Source organism: Malurus melanocephalus, unplaced genomic scaffold, assembly GCF_030028575.1.
Source record: "Malurus melanocephalus ecotype Western Australia unplaced genomic scaffold, MMel_1.1 scaffold_137, whole genome shotgun sequence".
Classification (NCBI taxonomy): Eukaryota; Metazoa; Chordata; class Aves; order Passeriformes; family Maluridae; genus Malurus; species Malurus melanocephalus.
Window position 1 is genome coordinate 1,277,416 of NW_026623369.1, and position 22,941 is coordinate 1,300,356.

General features: G+C 39.3%; 1 protein-coding gene across 1 annotated transcript in view; it reads right to left on the reverse strand.

The window, feature by feature from the left end:
• Window positions 1-22,941, reverse strand: part of WDFY4 (WDFY family member 4) — a 111,070-nt gene that overhangs the window by 64,243 nt on the left and 23,886 nt on the right. The window contains exons 14-31 of the mRNA XM_057370989.1: window positions 19,389-19,603; window positions 18,379-18,479; window positions 17,207-17,408; window positions 16,870-16,946; window positions 15,965-16,183; window positions 14,778-14,962; window positions 11,569-11,800; window positions 9,529-9,680; window positions 8,885-8,996; window positions 8,578-8,768; window positions 6,909-7,061; window positions 6,462-6,535; window positions 5,469-5,630; window positions 3,285-3,376; window positions 2,296-2,395; window positions 1,261-1,466; window positions 481-650; window positions 2-125 (exon numbers count right to left, since the gene is read on the reverse strand). Of these exons, the coding sequence (XP_057226972.1) occupies window positions 2-125; window positions 481-650; window positions 1,261-1,466; window positions 2,296-2,395; window positions 3,285-3,376; window positions 5,469-5,630; window positions 6,462-6,535; window positions 6,909-7,061; window positions 8,578-8,768; window positions 8,885-8,996; window positions 9,529-9,680; window positions 11,569-11,800; window positions 14,778-14,962; window positions 15,965-16,183; window positions 16,870-16,946; window positions 17,207-17,408; window positions 18,379-18,479; window positions 19,389-19,603 (2,767 nt within the window). The remainder of the gene's footprint in view (window position 1; window positions 126-480; window positions 651-1,260; window positions 1,467-2,295; window positions 2,396-3,284; window positions 3,377-5,468; window positions 5,631-6,461; window positions 6,536-6,908; window positions 7,062-8,577; window positions 8,769-8,884; window positions 8,997-9,528; window positions 9,681-11,568; window positions 11,801-14,777; window positions 14,963-15,964; window positions 16,184-16,869; window positions 16,947-17,206; window positions 17,409-18,378; window positions 18,480-19,388; window positions 19,604-22,941) is intronic.

Consider the following 22,941-nt stretch of genomic DNA (forward strand, 5'->3'; position numbering starts at 1 on the left):
TTGTCCACAGTGAATCGAACCATTTCCAGCAGTAACACTGCTGCCTCTGCACACARCCCAAATTTGAAGACATTCTCTGTAAGGTGGTGCTGCAAGATCCACTGCAACATAGATTCAAGATCTGTCTACACAGGGCGAGAGATATTTCATTAGGARATGGGAATTATATACCATACATCAAGAACAATGCCTGCTCTCTCCACCAGAACAAAGCCAACACATCTGCACCTACAGCAGCTCCTTCCTCTTATATTAAATTTGTAACATTTAACACCTGCACAAACAATGTTGCTCTGAACACAAATTTTCTTAATTCAAAGTTAACGAACTTAATTTTAAAAACATGAATAATTTTTATTATCACAAAACCCAACTAGGTTTAACTGACCTGAGAATCCTCTCATGGTAAAGGGCATAAAATGCCAAAATAATAACACAGTATCAGCTTCAGGTGCTTGTCTGCTTTTTTTTTTTTCATACCTTGGCTGCTTCAGGTGGCTCAGATGGTGGAGTTGCCAGAAAGAGCTCTGCCACAAGCAAGTAGATCTCAGGGATATGAACATGATCAGTCAGACATTTTTGCAACACAGAAAACCCAAAAATCAGGAAGTAGCCATTGTCAGGCACAGGAGCATGACTTTTTAAATTATCTTTAAAGGAAAAGAAAAGGACAGTCGAAAAATAAGTGTCATATGGGCAGAAGCGTTACTGATACAACTTTATCCTCACTCGTCTCTGTCCCAGAACACTCAGTAGTCTGTTAGGCAGCAGTATAAAAAGTTAAAAAAAACAAAAAAAAAAACATCCCTAGACTAACAGACATTCTTTTCCACTATCACTTTTGTTATGGGGCATTCTCCCTGAATTATTCTTCTTCCTTTCTTCTCCCTTWCTTGGAACCACATCTCTAATTATCAAAAAGCAAGCTGAACAAATCTTAAAGAAACAAAAGGTTCCACAGAACAAGCTGACATCTGAACAGCTCACAGGCTTATCAGCTAGCTTGATTTTGTGCAATACAAAAAGGCCCAACTCCTTGCAGGTACTAATCAGAATTGCTAATTACCTGCAAGAGAGAAGTAATGCTTTCTAATCTTCAGCACAGAAATGCTGGAGTACCAGGACAAGCTTGCCCTAGAAAGTAATTTAATTTCTGTGTCTACTGAGATCAATGGGAATTCTCCCATAGTGTGCTTCAGCGATCTTTTACCACAGAGCTGGATCGAGGCAATGTTTGGGGAAGGTTAAACCACCACATACCCATTAGAACAGTCAACCCTGCAGAGCTGTTTTCCAGCCAGTGCCCAGCCACTATCCCCTCCTTGAATTTGTTCAGCAGCAAACGATCGTGGAGGAAGCACAGAAGCAGCTTCATTCCCAGGACAACTGTGCTGAAATGCAGGTAACTCTGTGTGAACAGCAGAAACCAGTCTGGCCCCAATGCCAAAAATGTCTTTTCTTTTTCCCTAGGACAAACAGATAAATGAAAATACATTGAAGGAAACATGATGGAAGACAGAAAGGAGGTATTATTTTAAATGATCTCTAAGTGATTTAGAAGCTCAGGTTTCTGAAGTAAAAGATCTCATTAACAACAGAGAATCACAAAGATTTAACAACAGACTCATCCACACAGCTAAAGTCACTCAACTCCTGCTAAATCTAACCTTGTATTTATTGCTGTCAGGCAAAAAAGTTCTTTAATATGAAGACCCTTCTGAGTGTATATCAATAGCTGAGGCAAACTACATGACAGACTACTTTGACATGAACAAACATGACAGACTAGATGTTTCAAGCGATGAAATTCAAAATTTCAGTTTAAATGTTGAAGTCCAAGATGTGTTATCTAATGAATATGCACAGTTACAGCACCCAGCACTATAAAATCTGCCTTTCAGTTATGAAAGGCAAAATTACAATAATGGCATTCTCATGGTTATAATAGAGGGGTGCAAGTAATCCCACATTAGATTGAATTGATTTTCAAAGACAGATGGAATTTCTTCAACCYTTGCAATGCAGAAGAAACATCAATATCCAAGTTCCCCCTTCACAATATTTTCTGAAAACACGAAACATTTTCCAAAGTCAATATCAGATGTGTGATCAGACCACAACTGTGTGAATGCCAGCTAAATCACTGACAAAAATGTGTCTCTGAATCCAGTCTGCCTCTTACTTAGTATCTGCAGAAATGAAAATATTATCAGCGTGTTTAGTCCTGGTCAAGCACCAGGAAAATGAAAAATCAAGAAGACAGAGACACTTAAATTGCTAAATGTTTCTACTTACTCAGAGGACAGGTGAAGTCTGTCTGAGCGTACTACATCTAACAGCACCTTCAGTAGCTGGTTTCGAAGCCAGATTGTCTTTGCAGATGTTTGGCTTAAGGCTACAAATATCAGAAAATAATAGAGAGTAATGAAGAGACAAAACACATGTTCCATTGCTTTGATGAACAACTTTGCCCCGAATTAGCCCAGTCGAAGTACTTATAGCAGTTTTTTTGTGAAGTAAAAGGATGTGGACATCAAATTTTACACATAAGGACTCATGCTAACATCAGAAACAACCTCTATTTCATTGCCAAATTCCTCTCTTTAGAGTTACTTAACACTCATTCATACTACATGTTGAACAATATCTCCCAGGAAGCAATCTCAAGTTAACTGGAGAGGGAAAAGTAAACAGGCAATTTCTGACTTGTATTGCCTAGCTGTGATGTCTATATATAAATCACAGTTATCAGTGTCTCCTTGATACGATTTAGTGTTTAGAGGTACAATAACCAATAAAGTCTCAACTGAAAGATCACAGAATAAGAGCCAACTGACTGGATGTTCCCAACATGAACCTGACAAATACACAGATACTTTAAGAGGTACAGAGCTCTGAATTATTATTTGCTAAACCTGTAAGTGAAGCAAAGTCTTCACAGAAAATCCAGGATGCCTGTTGAAATTTTATTTCTTGTAACAGCCCAGTAGATTAGTTTGGGGGCAATCTCAATTTAATGTGCTTCCTCTCTGTGTATATGTGAAATCCAAMCCTGTGCTGGCTCTGGACAATGCAGCCAAAGCACTGTTAGCTTGTTACCAGAGAGAGAACAAAAGGGTCACCTCAATGCAGCCTGACCCTTTCCAAATGAAGCAATTTGAATTGTTCCCCTTTCCTTCCACAGGAAGCACTAATGTTGCATTTAGGGCCCATCAGGCCCCGGGGAAGCAGGGAAATGACTGTAGCTGCCTATCACAACACATACACCAAAGGTAGCCCCTCACCTTCAGTGGGCGTCTCAGCCACACTATCCAGGTAAATCTGATTTTCATCCACAGAAGAAGGTTTCAAGGTGTAAACAAGGAACAATCCAATCCTTGCAGAGAAAGAGTGAAGGAGTTGTGGTCARCAGAAATACATCCATTTAATGACTTGGAGATTATATGCAAAGCTCAGTACTGCTTAACAATGACTTAACAGCTACCAATGGAAATTCTAGTAACTGCAGAAATAGGATGAAAACTTCATAAACTAGGAAGTAAATTAAGAGGTCACAGAATCACAGAATATTCTGAGTTGAAAGGCACCCACAAGGATCATCAAAGTCCAAGTCCTGCCCTGCACAGGACCATCCCCAAGAGTCGCACCCTGTGCCTGAGATTATTGTCCAAATGCTTCTTGAACTTAGGCTGGTGCTGTGACCACTTCCCTGGGGAGACTGTTGCAGTGCCCAAACACTCTGGGTGAAGAGTCTTTTTCTAATAAGTACAGCCTACATCTCTGACAACTTAAACGGCATTCCCTTGGTCCTGTCACTGGTCACCACTGTTTGTCACAAGGAAGCTGTAACTGCAATGAGGTTTCTCCTCAGTCTCCTCCAAGCTTAATAGACCAAGTGAACTCAGATGCTCCTCATATGGCTTCCTCTCAAAGCCCTTCATCTTTTCTGGCCTTCACTGGATGCTCTCAAATAGCTTAATATATTTCTTACATTGTCATGACCAAAACTATCTACAAATCCATGTGAAATATATTCTGCTACAGAGATGTTTTCTCTATCGTTTTAAAGGCTTTTCACCAAGAGGAAAGGAATACCGAGTTAAGCATTCAGTTTATATGAAAGGTTCTGAGCTGCCTATGCCACTGCTATCACCACTTGGTTTCCAACCCTATAGAGCAGAGCAGAGAAACCTTAGCAGGTACTCTGTGAGGAGGACTAGCAAACTTTTCCCACCATAGTTTGCTTTAACATGTTCTTAGAACCTGCTTCTGAGGATAGAAAGATTAATGTGAGGTACACATTTAGTGAAAGTGCACAATCTCCTCCTGCCCACAAGGTTACTTCTTCAGGGACAGAACACCAATTGTTCTGCAGGAATGGTCTAAAAAGCATTTCTGACTCGAAGTCCAAATTTGGGGCAAGCTAAAACTCCAGCACCTCTCAGTGCTGCTGAGCCTGTCACAGTCTCTGCTGTTCTGAGGCTAGAAGGATAGGGACTGTCTCTGTCCTCTCACTCAGCACTCATGGGCCTGACAACCAATCAAACTACCAAGGAATAATAAATCATAATATTTTAAGAAAAAAACATGCATTCACACTCCTTACAATGTGACAGATTTGATATACTAAATCCACTCAGGCCTGTATGTAAAAAAGAACAGACTAATTCCTACAAGCCCAGGGTAGGAACAGGTAACACACATCCAGGAGCATAAATCCACAAAAGAGCAGGCAATATTAACTCACTTCACAGTTAATTATTTGAGGTGCTCATACTCTTCAACAGAGCTAAAGGCTGACTGCAGAGACCACAGGTTTGACCTGCAACTCTGCTTCTACATTTTATTAGAAACAGAGCTTTAGAAACAGAACTGCCATCTGTGCAGTGCATTTCCCTGGAGTTGGGTGGCTGTAGACAGCACTGTGTGGACCTTCCTCAGTTGATGGGCGACAGGCTGATGCAATTAGGCTGGGAATATAAAATGAAGCACTGCTCACATTCTGTGAAGAGCAAACAAGGATTTAAATTCTATGCTTCATGAAATCTGGACTAACATAACTGACTGAAATTCAAGAACAAAAGGGATTGTTACTGGGTTATAAACCAAACCAACAGGATTAGGTACACAGTTATTTGGGGCCAAGTTGCAATACTGTAATGATACTTTAGGGACAAGGCTTTAATGAAAYCAAATATTAAGTACAAGCTTTGAGTACTCCCAGTCAGACCTACAAAACTGTCTGTGCCACCATTGTAAGGGTCATCACCCAATCCATCTTCACACAAATACAACACTGGAGTGAATGAAAAAAGCTTTGAATCAGTTTTTCACTGGGGGATCCTGCAGTTGCCAAAGATCTGGAGTTATACCAAATACAGGCTGAGAGAAGCTCTACTGTCAAGCTCTCTCCAACATGAGATAGCTCATCTGCAATCAGAGGAAAACCTATAGACCTTGAAGGTTACCTGAGAACATCCCTTGTATTAAAATATCCTTGCAAGAGATGGGAGAGGATAGTGCAGGCCACAGTGATCTTGGAGCTACTGATTTCAGGATCATTGAAAAGGAAAACAAGCTTGGGCACCATTTGCACCTGGTAGGCAACTGCAGCATTGTGACATGCATCTCTGAAAAAAAAAAAAAAGCACAGAGACTATTAAAAGCTTTTAGAGGAAATGACAAAATTTGCTGAGTTTCAGCTGAAAGGATTCTCAGGATACATGATACTTTGCACCTTTAGCTTCTAATCTTGCCTTTACAACATTTCTAACAGTGTTGGACAAATTGAACATGTGTCAGTGATGGAGAGCTGGAGACCACTTTGTGCTCTGCTTTTATCTACTCTGCCCTGTTCCCCAGAAACTGCTGTGTTCCAACAAGTTCAAAGAACACATTACTGAATTTTCAACCAGTGAGTTGGTAGTAAAAGATGCTATTCCTGTGAAACTCAGCAAGGGACACCAGATAATCTCTGCACAGAGCTTTCTGCTCCCAAAAAGAAGGAATCTACTTTTACACCCCTCCCTCTGCTAGACTTTGTCTCTTTAGATACTTTAACTCCAGTCCTGATGACTAAGAAAGTATTCTGATGCAATCTTCCTGGGTTGTGTTTTGGTTTTAACACAACTTCAACTATGTATTTTAAAAAATTATTTCGTAGTCAATTCAAACATTCAGATTTCCCCTCCCCAGCAGATATTTAAACTTTACAGCAGTGGTTTCATRTGAACCAGGTCACCAGATATCTCTGCCTAATAAGACAGTGGCCCCAAAGACATCTCAGGGGCTGATTAAATTACCAACTCAGGCTTGAAAGAACAAGCAATACAGGAATGATTCACTCCCAGAATCCACTGATTTCAGCTAGGATTGGATCCTTCCTATCCACCTCACAGTTCCAGCTTCAGGTTACAGATGAGCTCATCCCACAGGTTTCTGATTCAAACACCTGTTTATACCTGGAASACTGCAAGATCTCCACAAGATGGGAAAGAAGAACAATGTCAAGATTTTCTGGTGCTTTCATCCAAAGCTGAAAGACAAAGGAAAGCAGAGGTTTTACGGCTCTGCTGAGCTGAGAGAACAGTACCTGTGGCAGAGAAAGAGTTAAAACTATTTTAAGGAGGGGGGGAAAACATCATAAACATTCAGTGTTTCTGTAATGCAACCTGCAGGCACTGGGAAGTCCCTGCCAGTTGTAGGGAACTGCTGCTCCAGAGCTAGCTCTGAGGAACAAGCCCTCTGGGAGTGATCCTACACACCTGGGGAGCCAGAGTGTGATAAAGAACAACACACAACCCCATCCCAGATATTGGATCCAGGAGGTGCTATGAACAAACCRAACCCCTTATTATGAAGTCAAATTTAATACAGCCAAACCCACAGAGTTACATGAACAGCTTTACCTCAAAGTTGCAGAGAACATGCTGGAACGCACTATAATTCTTGATGGCTGAAGACTCGAAGCCCAGCTCAGCAGTGCCCACTAGGGAGAACATTAACTGCAAAATCCTRTTGTTTAACAGCTGGGTTTTCCTCTTCAACAGATAGCTCAGCAACTGAAAAAAAAAAAAAAAGAAGACTGAATAAGTATCTGCCAATTATAAATCTGTATTTATAAATTAACATATAACACTACTAGTTAATTCAAGACCAACACACAGTYTACTCAGCTGTAGTAGTCATGCGTGCATACATTTTGTATAAGCATCATGAAGAAAGTGAAGATTGCAGTCCAGACACAAAGTTTCATGCAGGAAGTGAAAGAGCAAATTTTTGAAGGAGCTTGACAACTGTGGCATTGAACAGGAGGAAAATACCTGCCATATTATATTGAATGGAATTTACAAAAAGCAACAGACAAATGTAACTGTAAATAACTACAGTAGGTGTTCTATGCTATTCTTCATGGATGTATTCTTAATTGCTTACAAATAGCTTTAATTTAAAAAATATTAATTTTCACSTCTCCAAATGAAAAATATTTGTGAAACATTGCTAGTTTCTCAATTGAGCCTACCTTTGATTATCCAACAATTTACTAACATTGTGAGAACAATGTTCAGAAAACCACTACATTTTGAGCAGGTTGGGAAGATCAGACATTAATTTGAAAATAAATATCAAGACACATTTATTAGTTGATGTTAAAAAAAAAAAAGCTTCACTCCATTGCAATATGATGATCAGTCACATGGAGAGAACACTATTTAGCAAAAAATCAAAAGCAACAGCTCATACACAAGGTAAAGACTGGCATTCATCAAGGTAAAGACTGGCATTCATCAACAAGAAAGGACTGGGCAAGCAATATCTAAGTAGAATAAATATTCATATGAATTGTGATCAATTTATGAACAATTTGCATATTGGGAAAATGGAAAGTTTATAATGAATCATTCATGAAGCCCTAATGTTCAGAGTCTTGTTTGGAACCTTCTATATTAAAGAGTCTTCTCTGCTCCTTAAGAGTTTTCTGCTTCGCCTATGCAGCATAAAGAAAACTTCATACTTGAGCCTCAATCCATCCAATATTACATTATAGACTTTACACACAACCAAAATCTTCAATCTGCATAGCTTCCAGATTAAAGGTTTAAAGATTAATTTTGGACAGACCTAATCAATGAAATTCAGATGGTGCTTACTTTGTATCAGCACAATTCCTAATACACAGTGAAGACTGAGCCATAAGAATCCATTTTTAGCCCTGCCCTGGGGAGGAATCTTGGTCGGTAAGGAGGAATCTTAAGGTATATGAGCCAGAGGGAGGAAGAAAATATGCCTGAGAATTTGTCTTTTGTGTGCACTGGCTTATTTAGTTTATTAGATCTTGCCTGACCAAGAGACACCTGCCCTCACCTTCCCTTCATCAGATAAAATGTTGCAGAAGTTCTCAGGCATTGTAAGCACAGAATATAGAGCACTATCCTATATGTCCTCATAACTTACAAAGTTCTAACCACAAGTGCCTATAGCCAGGATATGTTTGCCTCATTCCCATTGATAGATTTGGGGATAAAGATCTACAAGGGCGAGACTGTAACCAGAATGAATGGACAAGAGAGCATCTACCTGGTATCCATGGATGTGCCTCATCAGTTTTTCACTCAGTGGGCTACTGTTGAGGATGGAATTCAGGACTTTGACAGCTGCATACATGGTGTGGTCATCACAGGCCAGAGCAATGAGACCCAGGAGRATGGCAGGGCCTCCAATAAAGTTCAGGCTGGTAGCTGCTGGAGAGGACTGGAACACTCTTACCCCTAGGAAATTGCACAGTTACTCTATCAGGGAGTGACACAGACTAAATCTATTGTTATTGGACAGAGAAAAGGTCCACTCTTAAAAATATTAAACAATAAAGACATATTGCATTTACCATATTGGCCCACAGCAACYGACCCAATAGTCCGCAAGGAACCTGAGAGGTGTTCAGCAATATTCTTAGCCAGGAATATTGGAGTTGAACTGTCCCGAGAACTAATCCCAATCTAAAACAGATAAAAGACATTTTAAGAAAAACTTTGGTAGTATCAGGGAAACTAGAAGTAACAAATGCATGCTTTAATAGTTTAGATTATTTTATTACTTTTAGACTATGAAAACCATCTTTTTTCATGAAAAGTTGATCGTAAGGACGAACATTTATCCACCTACAATAGCTCACAACTCCATTATGTTCACAAGTCAATAGACCTGGTATTAACAAGAATGGAATAGCACATATAAAGCCTTTGTGAAGGCATTAAGAAAACACAGACTGAAACAAATTATCATAAAACCTGAAGATTATGGCTTCTGTTCCTGTTTGAAGAAATGCTGTTAACACTGTGCTCACACTGTCCAATTTACTCTCTCCATAGATGAATATTAACCTATGAGTAGAACAAACTTCAGGAATGGGAAGAGAAGCTAAAAAAAAAATCACTGAAGATAGACAACCAGGAGAAAGTCACAAACTTGGCTGTACGGAACTGAATAGAAGCAAGAGAAAACTTGTTTAAGACAAGGGAAATTTGTGACCTCTTTGGCAATCAGCCGACCATCCACTTCATTGTATGAGCTCTTTATATCTTGGACTGTAGTGAGAGATAAGCACACAGCATTGATTCCAAAAGAAATCTTCTCTTCTGCCACCAGAGGTGAAACATTATGATCACTGTCCTGGTCCTCACCTAAAACAAAGAAACTATGAATGTTTGAAGGAATTTTGCTTGTTCAGTATGTAAGACAGCAGAGGGGCATGTGGAAAATAACTGAAGGAAACTGATGTTTATTTTCTCTTAACTATAACCAGGAAAAAGCATGTGTCCTTTGCTATRCAGTCCATGGTAGCTTGCACCACCAGCAAATGTGTCCTCTGGTTACTGCTTTGCCTGGATTCTACATCCTCTCATAATATCTCATGAAGCTTAGAAAAGTCCAGAACAAAGCATTCTCTGTCCATTTTCTGGGCATAGAAAACTTTTCAGAAGCCTTCCATGTTACTGGGAGGTTTATCAGAAGTACCAGGAGCAAAGATTCATGTAAAAGAAGGACAGAGACAGAAGTTCAGAGCTGCCCACTCACAACATTTGGGGAGCTTGTAAAAAGTACCAGGTTTAGCAGTTTAATGGCTGTATGAAGTTCTAAAATGTATCTCTTTAAAGAATTTTCTATTCCTAATAACACTTGGAAAAACTATATGTACCTACATTTAAAAAAAGGTCAGTCTTGTATTTTTGACAATTTCATAGACTGAGGAAACAGCTGCCTTACAAAACTGTTCACTAGTGCCAGTGACACAGCCTTTTAGGCAAAAAAGTAGTTCATATACCACATGAAGATTAACGTAAAGGTCCCAAGACTGTGTCACCGTTTCCCTTCCAGCAGGACTTGGTTTTAGGACTAATCCTCAGCACAACTGCAGCTGATTAGTGAGAAGCAATGAGATAGCTGTGAGACAGCACACAACACTGCCAAAAATTCCCACTGCCGCTTGCAACAAGCTCATAAACCCATTTTAAGGAAAAAAACCCCATAGTATTCTGGGGGATTGGGGAAAAACTTTTTTCAAAGTCAAAATTTCCATTTGACCAAGYTCCTTTGGGTATTTTGATGGAATAGGGAGAGTGCAGGGAGAGTGAGTGAGATCATTCACAATTATGAGACCACATTTTATATGTTTCTCTGCAATAGGGCATCACTAGAGTCAGATGGTTATAATCCTTTACTAGTACTGAAGTCCATCTGGGAAGAACTGTAGAGAAAACCAGTTCCCCCCGACTTCATAAAGTCTCAATGATTCAAAAAATCAATTCCTTCTGATTTCTACAGGTAATGTTTTTACTTCAGAGCTGTACTTTGACAGCATTTGTCTTTCAGTAACTCCTTCCCATGCTTGATTTTCAGATTTTTGTATGTAGATAGCACTCTGAAGCCAGTCTTTTGACATTGTTTTAGGCTGGAGGATCTGMAATGAAGATTATCTTGTTCTTTGCAAATGAGAAATGACCGTCCCATTTCATCCCAAGCTCTAGAACAGAGGTGAATGCACTACTTGTTGAACAAACAATAATCAGTAACTGAAATGTTTTGTCTGTCTAATAATTGAAGTTAACAGCATACTTTAGTTAAAAAGCCTCTTCATTAAATGGAATGTAACTTACTCCCCTACCCCTCTCTCCCCTGTGCTCCCTCCTACTCTGCAGACATTTGCAATAAAACTCCATACTTCTTTTTCTGCCTTTTCTTTTTTCCCTGTTAGCACTGTTAATGCAGAAGATCTCAATTAAAGCTTCTGCTTTAATGTTTTTCCAAGAGAAATCATAATCTTGCAACTCAGGACATGCAATCCCTCTTTACTCTTCATCTCTCTCTGCTGCTTGATTCCTGCCCTTCTTTCCAATTCACAGTATGTTACAAAACCCTCATGTATCTTACTACAGTCTTGTACAATATTCAGTAATGCAGGCTTTTGGACTGARCTCTAGACACAGTTGGAACACTAASAGCAGATTATAAGAATAAAAAGAACACTGCCCTGACAAACAAGTAGTGCCGGATATGAGAATTATCACATACCTTGAGGTTGTACGGCTTGAAAATTGCTACAGTACTGAGGGCCAAGCTTAACAATAACTTTTATGGTTTCCACAGAAATGGCTTCTTCAAACAAGTATGTAGGACCAATGCGCCAGGTCAAGGAGGACTTCTGCTTCCAAATTCGAGGAGTAGCTATGTACCCATAGACATCAACAAAGGAAGAGGGTTCCATGGAAATACAGCTACCTGGTAAAGGCTGGAGGTATTGCATCTGCAACAGAGAAGGAGTTCACTGAGGGGATTCAATACACTCAGGGTGCCCTGGGGTCTTGTCCCTGTAACGTACTGCCTGCCACCCCTTTGTTCACTGAAGTCTCAGCCAGCTGTGCAACACAATTATATCGGGTCTGGCTGAGCCGGAGCTCATTGTCCCACAGCCGCCCTCATAGTGCTTTGGTTTTATAGAAAGGGGTTGACAACACACCAGTGTTTTGCCAATTACTGAGCAGAGCTGGCACAGCATCAGCACTGTCTCTTCATTCCCCCCATCAAGGGGCTGGTAGTGGGCAAAATCCTGGGAGGGGACAAAACCAGGCTAGCTGACTYAGATTAATGACAGGGATATTGCATACCATGTAATGTCAATTCAGACATAAAAGCTAAAGAAAGGAGGAGGAAAGGGGGGAATTCATTATTTACAATGCTTGCCTCCTATAGCAACCATTCCATGTGCTGAAGCTTTGCCTCCTGGGAAGTGGCTGAACAGCACTCACTGATGGGAAGTAGRGAATGAATATATTTTTTTCTCTTTGCTTGTGCATATGAAAACTTTCACTTTTCTTTAATAAACTGCCTCATCTCAACTTCTAAGCCATTTTCCATCTTATTTTCKCTCTTCTGTCCAGCTGGGAAAGGGAGTGATAGAGCTRCTTGGTGAGTGCCTGGCATCCAGCCAAGGTCAACCCACCACAACACTTATCAACTACTGTTCAGAAATGAAATTTGAGAGGTACTGTAAACATAAGCATTTTGGAAAGTTTAAGTCTAATTTTTATTCCAAAAAACACAGTCAAAAGAATTTCAAGTATTAGAAAAGAAAAACCCTGTCTTGACTCCAGACATTTTTCCTTTTCTAAACTCCATGACTCAGACTGTGGCTTTCAACACAGAAAGACAATTTACAGATCACACTTTGTACTGGCACCTAGCAAATCAACAGTTTTTGAAGAGTTTAGATTGTCCAATTGCATCAGTAAGCTTCAGGGGAGCTGACATTGTTWAGGAAAGAGGGCCATTTATTTTTGGTACCAAAATAATGATTTGACCTCCTAAACTGAGTCTATTATTTTATTTAACTTTAAGCTCTAACAGGAAGTAGTTGGAACCTTTTGGTAGAAAGAAACTATATGTTACTTTGGGGCTTAGCCCTGCCTTTAACCATTTGCTGTTAGGATGGGAGACTCCTGGCATTACTGATCTCTGACTATGGAGATTTAGAAGACAGGGATGGTCAATATTAAAAGGCAGGAGTTGACACTTGAGTGAATAAATAYTAGACTTCATGCAATGCAGTAACACAACACCACTACCCCCAGCTCCACCAACTGAAAATAGCCTTTGGTATTGTTAACAATCGTTGTCCATTTCTAACTTCTTAGACAATCTTTTCTGCACTGTACRTATCAAGGCTTGCTTAAGTCAGTGACCCCAACACTGGGACAATCTTTTGTYTACTAAAGGATTATTTTATTTATATGAGCTGTTTCATGGAATGTTAAACACACTTGCTGTGAATTCTTTAATCAATTGCAATATTTAGGCCTGGTTTTAYTGATGACTTTCAGTCTCACTTGAAGGAAGCCAAATTAAATTAAATTTTCATTCTTGAAATGGATATTGGTCCCAAAAGGCATTTAGAAGACAGATAATTTTTCTCAAATATGGGAAGGAGAATATTTGGAATTAAACAGGTTGCATTTACAGGGGAAATATAAAACACATAAGTGAGCTTTGCATGTGCTGAGATTGAATTGAAATATGGGAACAAAAGGGAAAATACCAAGGTTACAAGTTTAAATTGATAAAAGGATTCCATTTAGAAACAAAATCAAAAAAMCACCACACCAATCAGAGATACAATAGAAAGAACAGGCTGCATTTTCAACACTGCATCCAAATTCCAAAAATCAGATTTCTGACATAATATAAAATTAGCTGCAAAACCAGGAACATGATGATATTAATAACATAAACCAGGGGCTATTCTCATTTATTTTGTAGATTATGAACCCTTCAGGTGTATTTGGATTGCTTTTCATGATATTTCACTGATATTTCATGCAACCTGAAAACTGACTGCTGTGCAACAAAAATCACAAAAAATGGCACATTAGGGGAAATAACAGTACCCCAATATTTGCAATAAACTCATGAACTGATATAATCTCACACACCGAACAACTGACCCAGAGAAACACCTATCTGCTCCTGAATGCTTAGTGTGCTAGTGAGGAAAAAGACCAGTGACTGATTGTTTTATGGGTGTAAGAGGAAGAGGACAGCTTGAAACATGCCCAAATAAGATGCTTGAGGAAATTCCTCCCATCTTCGGATTCTTGCAAAGAGCTGGCCAGTCACAGCAGCTTATTTCTCTGTGACCTTTCCACTTTTCAAAGAGCTTTCTTCAAAAGWAAAAGAGGAGACTCTCTACATAACTTATCACCTTTGCAGGTTTTACCTGAGATCCAAGTTATCTTTGGTTTAGGGCTCTCTGGTCACACCTTAATGTGAGGCACTTTTATAGCCAGCAACTTCTGCAAATCTTGGGTTTAAACTAAAAGATCCTGTAAATCACTAGTGAATTCAGAAAATTTTGGCCTAAGAGTGTAACTGAATTGCAGCAACATGATCCTGAGCCACCTGCAACAAAGATAACCCCGGCTCTAGAGAGGCATCACCACTCAAATTGCCCTAGTTATCTACATGCTAAAGGGGGAGGGGGGAACTACTTTATAGTATCAGTATAAGCGGAGAACATAGCTCTGAAAAGCAGCACAAATACACCCTTTTTGTACAGATTTCTGAGTCCACTCTCACCCAGCACAGTGGCATATGTCACATGTGCAAATCACCATGCTTTGAGTTTCTCAGATTAATACCAGAAAGTCATGGTGGGTGCATTGGGAGATGAAAGTGAAAAGTAATGCAAAGCAAATGCCAGGCACGAGATCTGTGCMGAGAGCCTTTACCTTTGCAGAGCCAAGCATCTGACCGTTTATAAAAGCTGACACAATGCAGATCTTCTTTGCTTCCTTGGCAACTGTCACTGTGAGATGATGCCACTGGCCAGTGATCAGCCGTTTACCACAGCCAAACTGGACTTGCCCTGGAAATGGGGAGGGATTTAGGACCTCACCCTCAGGTTCCATAATATCTGTAACAGCAAAAACAGGGGGAAGGCAATAGAAAGTTTCTCACCTTCACCTGCCTCTGGAACACAGCTTTCAAAAAGGCAGAAAGAACATGAAATTCTGTGGGTAGAGTATGATATGACGCTATGATGTCCAATGTCTTTAAATTTTGCCCCAGGTCTGTTATCAGAATCGACAACTTGCATAGCTCTTAAGATCTTCCAGCATACAAGGTGCCACCCTCCCAAATAACACCTGCTATCTGCCTCRATGTTGCAAAGCTAGACTGGACTAGGACAAAACCAACATATTCACTTAGAGGAGAGCCACTCAGCATCTTCACAGAGTTAGCTGACATAGAGAACAAAAATCCTAGCAAATGCATGAGACCATAAAAGTCTCTATATTAATTTGTAGCTTTTACAGAAAAAGGCAAGCTGGAATTTTTATCATTATCTAAGGCAATCAGAGCACTCACACAATATCAGCTTGCWTGAGAAAGTCCTAGCTACTATTCTCATTCCATTCCCAACCTCCACTGGAATATTCATTCACATTTACATTTGAAGTACCTGCTTTACTCAGTAAGAAAAAAGAGATAAATATCAACAGGGAACAATATAAGCAGAATGGCATAATAGAAAATGGTCTGAAAGCAAGGAGAAGAAAGGAGTTCTTCATTAGGAAGCTAGATCAGTCCCCAAATTCTCAGTCCTACTCCCCAAACTTGCCTAGTGTCACACAGAACAGACAGTGACCAGCTGGTTCAAGCCCAGTCTTCACAACTGCACACAAAATATAGCTGACACCTAAAGATTTTCACACAGAATATTGCAGTAATTCACAATGCCTACAGCAAACTTAAAAACTATATATGGCCAAAAATTACAATCACAACTGGATGCAAGTGGAAAACAGAAAAGAAATCTCATTTATATCCTGGGCACTTCAAAGAAGAGGAAATTAATGAAAAATTCCAGATAATGCAAGGACAYAGCACTGCAGCTGTCTGAAAAGAGCCTTACCAAGTGGCTGGAACTCCACTTCTTCTGTAGAAATGACCAAAGAAAGGTCTTGTGGGAAGAAGCTTACAGAAAAGCAAACAAATTCTTGYTCTGTTCTTGACATGTGCCTCACGACTGTAAGGAAGCGGAGTGGGTGGCTGTTGTGCACTGAACTAAACTTGCTAACCAGGAACCAGCAGGAGAGTGTCAGGCCACTTGAGGGAGGGAACATTCTGGTGCCTGTAGACAGGAAACAAAAAGGCAGTAAGGAAATTATTTTCCTTGTGCAGCCCTTAGCAAACTGCTTTCTGTTTAATTTGCAGTCCGTACCGTGGAAAAACCAACATTAGATTACCAAAATAGCTTAATTTCTATTCTGTGAGATTTCATTGCCTGTATCACAGAGATTAGACATACGAGTCTGTGAACATGTATAAACATGTATAAACAACCTAAAGTTGTCTGATGAGAAATGACTGCTAGATGTCCATGYCATGGAGCTTATGAATTAGAAGTCTCTGAGCCAGAAACAAGTTTTYAAATGTCAAAAAACGCAGGAAGCAAAAGGTACAGCCATTTCCCAGGCCACACCACAGAGGATTTTGTTGCATAAGAGAATCCCATTAAGTGACAGTTCCTTCCATAGGAGATTATCCTAAAATCTGGTGGCTCTTACTTGTTAAGACTGTTTTCTTAGCAGATAAATTAATTTGTATTGCTAATGTTAATTCATTACACTATGAAGCTGCACCGGATCCGCATTTTGCTGGGCAGTAGAAGTTATACAGTTCAGAGCTAGTCTGGAACACAGAGACAGAAATGTTTTGAAATAAACAGCTTATTTCTTACAACTGTTSAATGCTTTCATTGGGGCTGAAAAGTCAGTGGTCAGTCCCAGCAAGCTRTAGGTGAGTTAAAGTGCTTACCCATGCCAATCCCTCCCGAGACAGAYTGATCTGCACTGGATCCCATGACAGTGGCCAAGGTGGGGAGGAATAAACACCTACAAAAGCAAGCAAGTTTCATCAAAACAAAGTCATCCCTGAAGGTTACCAGCAAATTCTGGTATTGCAGAATAATGGTAGCAAGGCAGAGAGTAGACTGTCAGCAGWAAGACATTAACAAATATGTTGGTAACATTGTTGCAAGGAAGACAGACATAGGGTATGTAGACAGATTAACACAGAAGTGAATAGTTTCTGTATCCAGAGTTAGGGCTTGGAGACCMCAGARCAAATAAAATAAAAGCAACAGCAGCAATACCCGTAGCCTTCCGTGGACATGTCAAACTCCACAAACGATGGAGCTAAAGCAGTGCTGCGTAGTTGGAAGTTTCGAGGTGATGTCATGGAGATGAGACTCATGGCAGTCTGGAGTGCAGATCCCTTAGACACCCAAGGAGRGCTCCTGACAGGCACAGCTGTCTGAGGGTCAGTTTTATTGTCCACCACAATCTCTTCTGAATCTGAAAGAAGAACACAGTGCCTAACCAAACCAGTGCTTGCAAGTTTTTTTCCAGTCACAGGTGTTGCGTGTTCATCACTGCTAGGAACAGCACTGCATACTCTTGAAATTAAACATCCTCAGCAGCCTCCAGAGAACCTCAGCAATATAAAAAAAAAAAATTGCATTGAAGGCATTTCAGAATGGGAGGCTGGCAGAAGAGATGGGCTTACAGAAATGACAGCCATATTTTCCTCCCACACATCTTCAGGCAGCTCYAGAATTCACCCCTACTAAAAAATGTCACCAACCCATTGGTTCAATTTTTCTTATACACAGACCACTCAACTCTGCTGTAACAGAATAGTTAAAAGCAACATGTGGGAGAGGATTTGAAGAATGATTGCAAAGAACATAACACCCAAATAAAACCACAGTATATCAACTGTCTCAGGCATGAGAATAGTTTAACCACCAAATACTACTATACTGTAACCTTTCACCTATAAAGTACATTAGAGAAAGGACTTGGATGGMAAACAGCCTGTATAAGCAGGGCAGACTACTAGGATATCCTAGGGACTACAAAAAGCAGTGCTCTTTATTCTCATCCTTATTCTCTTTCTAGCTATAAATCACAGGAAAATATAAATCAAGGAAAAACATGCTGCAAACCAAGGAGACAATACCCGTGGGTTGTAGAATATTAGTATTTTTATAGATCACTTCCATGTCTGTTCCAGAAAAATCTGAGTCTGTAATCAGCATCTAACTTGAGCAAGATATTATAATTTGATCTCTGCTGGTCATTAGATCAGCCCTCAGTGTTGGCCAAGTACCACCCAATCTGGGCAATACCCAGTGAAAAACTTCCAGGCATACTCCAGCTTCATGTGACTGTCTTGGAGCAACCTACTCAGCAGCAGTTTCCTGTCATTTCAGAGACATCTCTAACTCAGCCACTGTATCAGCAACAGCCTGTTCATGGTTACCTGCATTAGCTGAATCACTCCCCTGACATGAAAGCACCTTGGTCTTGTTTGTGCTGGGCCTGGAAGGTAGTAATGGAGAACCTCCCAACCACAGAAACTGCCTAGCATGGAAAAAAAAAAAAAAAACCAACAAAAAAACAAGAAAGCAATTTATAAAAATTAAAACAATCAAGCCAGACACTCTGGAGTCACAGAAAACATGCAAATAGAACTTAGACCTCTAGAGAACAACTTTTTATTGAACACCGAATTTTAAAGACATTCCAAATAGACCAGAAAAARATGTTTTCCATTGTAGCAGCACAAATATTTGGTTTGCTTTATATTTCCTTTCAAGGTTTACCTGTTGAAAAAAACCCAACGATTTCTTCATCAATATTTTCGAATAGCCCTAATTTTTCAGAATAAAAAGAATCTATGGGTTGGGGGTTTTTTGGGGGTTTTTTTTTTGGTTTTTTTTAGAAATTCTATTCTGTACTTGAAGGAAAGAAGTACAATCTTCCACTGAATATTCAAATTTATCTGCACTTTGATACCTGTTCTGTACTGTCATGTCTAGCACTTGTTAGYATTAATGAAGAAAGTACAACCTCAGACTAGAAATAGTGACTGAGAAAGAAGACTCCACTTTCTATTTCTGCATCTGTCATTGCCATGGATCTGAGATATGACAGAGTAATCTTTACTATGCAGAAAACAGSTTCTCCATATGAATACCAGGAGAGAATACAAAACCTGGTTGTTTTGTAATGACTTAATTAGTTCATTCATAAATGACTTTACAACCCCTGCAGAGATGATGCAGCAGAACACCACAGACTCATACCATCTTCAGGAGCCATTTAAGCATAAATCCTGAAATCAGTGAGAAAGGAGTATTAACTGGGACTTGAAACAAAAGGCTGAGTCTTGATGAATCAGAGCACTATGTGAAGCATTTAATTATTATATAAACTTTGAAAAAAATGGGACCAGTAAAGCAAATTGGTTCATTAGATAAAATACGATACCTTAACACATGAGGCTCAATAGCCTGGGATGCAAGCTTCTCAAACACCCTAGTGAGGGGCAGRTGCAGGGGATGACTCTCATTGCTGAAAGCATCTTGACAGGAGGTTATGATAGTGCTCAGCAAACCAGATTCACACATCACCTGACGACTCTTCTCTGACTTTGCCAGGGACTGGATATGATCAGCCAAAGCACACTGGATTTCCTGGGAAAGCTGAAATGGACGCAGAAGTAAAGTCAGAGGGCTGGAACTAAACTGTATATGRCAGCTGATCTATTTTATTTAATTTGTTTTTCAGTTGAAAAATCCCTGAGTGTAAACATCTGGTCCAGGAAAAAAGCTCCTAAGGCAAGAGGCTCAAGCAGAACTGCATGGCTGTTCTATCAAGCTCTGCACCTAAACAGTGTGCAAATATTCATCTGAGCGGCTGCTTGGCYCTCCACAGGGACAGAAGTTTCACTTTGCATTGCATTACACAGAGAAATCATACACCAGACTAAATTACACTATTACAGTGTTTCAAAGCCTCACAACTTTTTTCATCTTTTAATTAACATTTTACTCCATTTCTGACTATGTGCAGGAAAGTATGTGTAAAACTACCACTACACAGAGAATGACACAGGTCCTGACTAAGTGAAGCAACTGGTTTACTCCAAAACAAATCCAATAAAAGCATAATGGCATACAAAAAAAATTGATTGTTTTCATTAGCCTAGCAGCTTTGTCAATACCAATGTTGCCTTGTTTTGAATGAAATGTGCTGTTTTCATGGATTTTTGTTCCAGTAAAATAAGATTTTAGTGGAAATATTAAAGGTGGCCAGGAAACCATGCTGTGTGTTYCTGTATGCATGAATTGATTTTTTCTAACACTTATTACTTGCACCATGAATCAGGATATTGAAGGTGCAGTTAGAATGTAGTTGAGCTCTGTCTCAGATTAGAGTCTTAAGGGCAAAATGTCACCAAACAATTTGCCCTATCTGCTTAAGTAGTTCCCAGATTCTTTCTCCTAAGAGCCCAGAGTTTCAAAACTTGTCAGCTGAACTTAATTCACTGTTATTCACCTTCAAGATTATTATGCTATAATCAAGATAAGCAAAAATTATGAACCTTGGTCACTGTGCATTCACTTCAAAAGGTTGCAATTTCCTTATATGTAAGAATACAGCAATAATTCTGTGTGCAGAAATACTTTAAAAATGTTATTTTGTTAACATCTACAGTGAGAACGAGTCATTTAGGCTGAATTTAAAACAGGATTAAGAGTCTTTTYAAAAGGTGCAAATTCCTAATTGATGGACAATGTTTTACTTTCACAACAGTATATGACAGGAGACAAGTGGATGAAAACAAAAAGGAAAAATCCAGCTGTGAAAGCAATAATATTATCCAACAAAAGCATAAATAATATACACATTAATTGTGTGAGGATTTTTTTTTGATCTGTATTCACAATAAATCTGCCAGGATGATGACACAGAACTGAATCATTCTTTTATTCTCTTCCCAAAAGTTCTTTCCTTTCCCTTACTCAGCCTTGTCCTATCTAGGAAATCTCTGTATCTGACATTACAAACAGGAAAGATCTGGCATGGCACTCTGGAATCTTAAAAGCCAGAGTRTCAAAATTCCAGTCAAGGATGAGATGTGTCTCAGAGGAAGCTTCTTTCTTTTTAAGGTAGAAAAAACCCTGTGCATATCCTGGGTCACATATCTAAAGTGGATACTAACCTGTCTCAATTTACTAAGTTTGAAACATGTGCAATGGTATCTTTCATCACTGAACAGACAACATATTAATAAAAGGAAAATCTATCTTGTATTTGGTCAAACAACATGGAGTCTGACGGAAACTGCCTTAGTTCCAGTCATAGGCATGAACATGAGCAATGTACTCTAGATACAGTTTACTGACTCAAAGACTSTTTGCTGACTCAACTCTTGGTCAGTTTTAAAGTTTTAAGCAAGTTTTCACACCCATGACATTCAAATGATTTCTTTTATCATACCTAGAAATGGCAGTAACATACATGCACAAATCTATTCTCTTCAGCTTTTAACTTTCATTCCAGACAGTATAAGAAATGGATGAAGWGCAAAATCACCTGTTTTACTGTCTGCTACTGGGTTTTCTATGCTGACAGGCWCAACATTGCTTCAGCCCATCATTTCTTGGGTCTGAAAAAGGTCACTGAGAAGKTGCAAAACTGGCAGGAAATTGATATTATTTCTGAGGGTCAGAATTAAAGTACATTAATTTTATTGAGTTCCATTAATGTTTCTATAAAAGCAGTGCTTTCTTGTTGCCAATTCTATGAAAGCAAAGGAATTACGCATGACCTGAACRGATTCTAAAGATTTTTTTTAGTTTACTCACAGACATCCAGGCCTAAARTATCCATCATAGAACTAAAACAAGCAGAAAGAGATGAGTTATCTCTTCTTCTCCACATATGCACCTAAAATATATACTGTTTGACTCAGTCTTAAATTCAGAGCAAGAAGCCCCTTCAGACTTTTTTATCAAAGTCTGCAGTACATCCACAAAGACATTATCTCTCATCTAGYTGACAAACATTGTGGCACTTGAAAAACAGAATAGTACCCTGTTTGGGCCAGAATATATCGACCCAAAGAGCAATTCCTTCAGTTATTTTCCTTCTACCAAGCAGTTCKCCTTCACTAGCCACTGAGGTTAAATCTTTTGTATCAGATCTTACCTGACTCCTGTGTTCCAAGCAGAATCTCCTTGCACAAGGATTCATGCAGGGGTTTGTTATCATTAAAGGTGTTGAAATCTGGCCATTTTTTTCTCTACCTGGCATCATCAGTGAGCTTCCCAAGCTCTAAAATATTCTATTCATTCTCTCAATGATTTTAAAATAGAAAAAGCGAGGAAAGTTTTATTTTTCCTCTATCCTTTTTGTGGGTTATTTTAAGAGAATTCCTCAGAACATCTGTTAACTCCTAGCAGGAGTTTGACTCAGGACATTGCATAATAGTGGTCCAGTTTTACCTGAGGCAATCATATTCACAACAACACTAAACAAACATTGCCAGTAAAAATYTCTTGTTGACTAAGAAAAAAGCAATGAGAGAAAAAAACCCACAACTTAAATACATAACTGGAATTTGTGCTCTAGTCCTTCATACTTTTAAGAACACTGCCATCTACTGAGGGTCTGAGAGGCTCTCTCCTATAGAGCTCAAGTCCTAGAGCCAACTCCAATTTCTGGACGACACTCTCATCCAATTAACCATTCTACTTGTTTTTCAGAAATTAATTACTGTAATTAACAAAATTTYACTAGCTGATGGCTTGATTCCAATAAACAGAGTTGGAATGTGCCAGCAGTTATTTGCCTCTTTCRTAGCTCGGGATGAGCAACATGGTTTTGTTTCATTCCGTCCATATGTACTTTAACCACATTCAAGTATTTTAGACCAAATAGCCAATAAAATATAGGCAATATCTTCATTTAGAGTGRGTGTGATATATATGGAAGGTCTGACCAAGAAAAATACATTCTCAGCTGCATTGCAAGT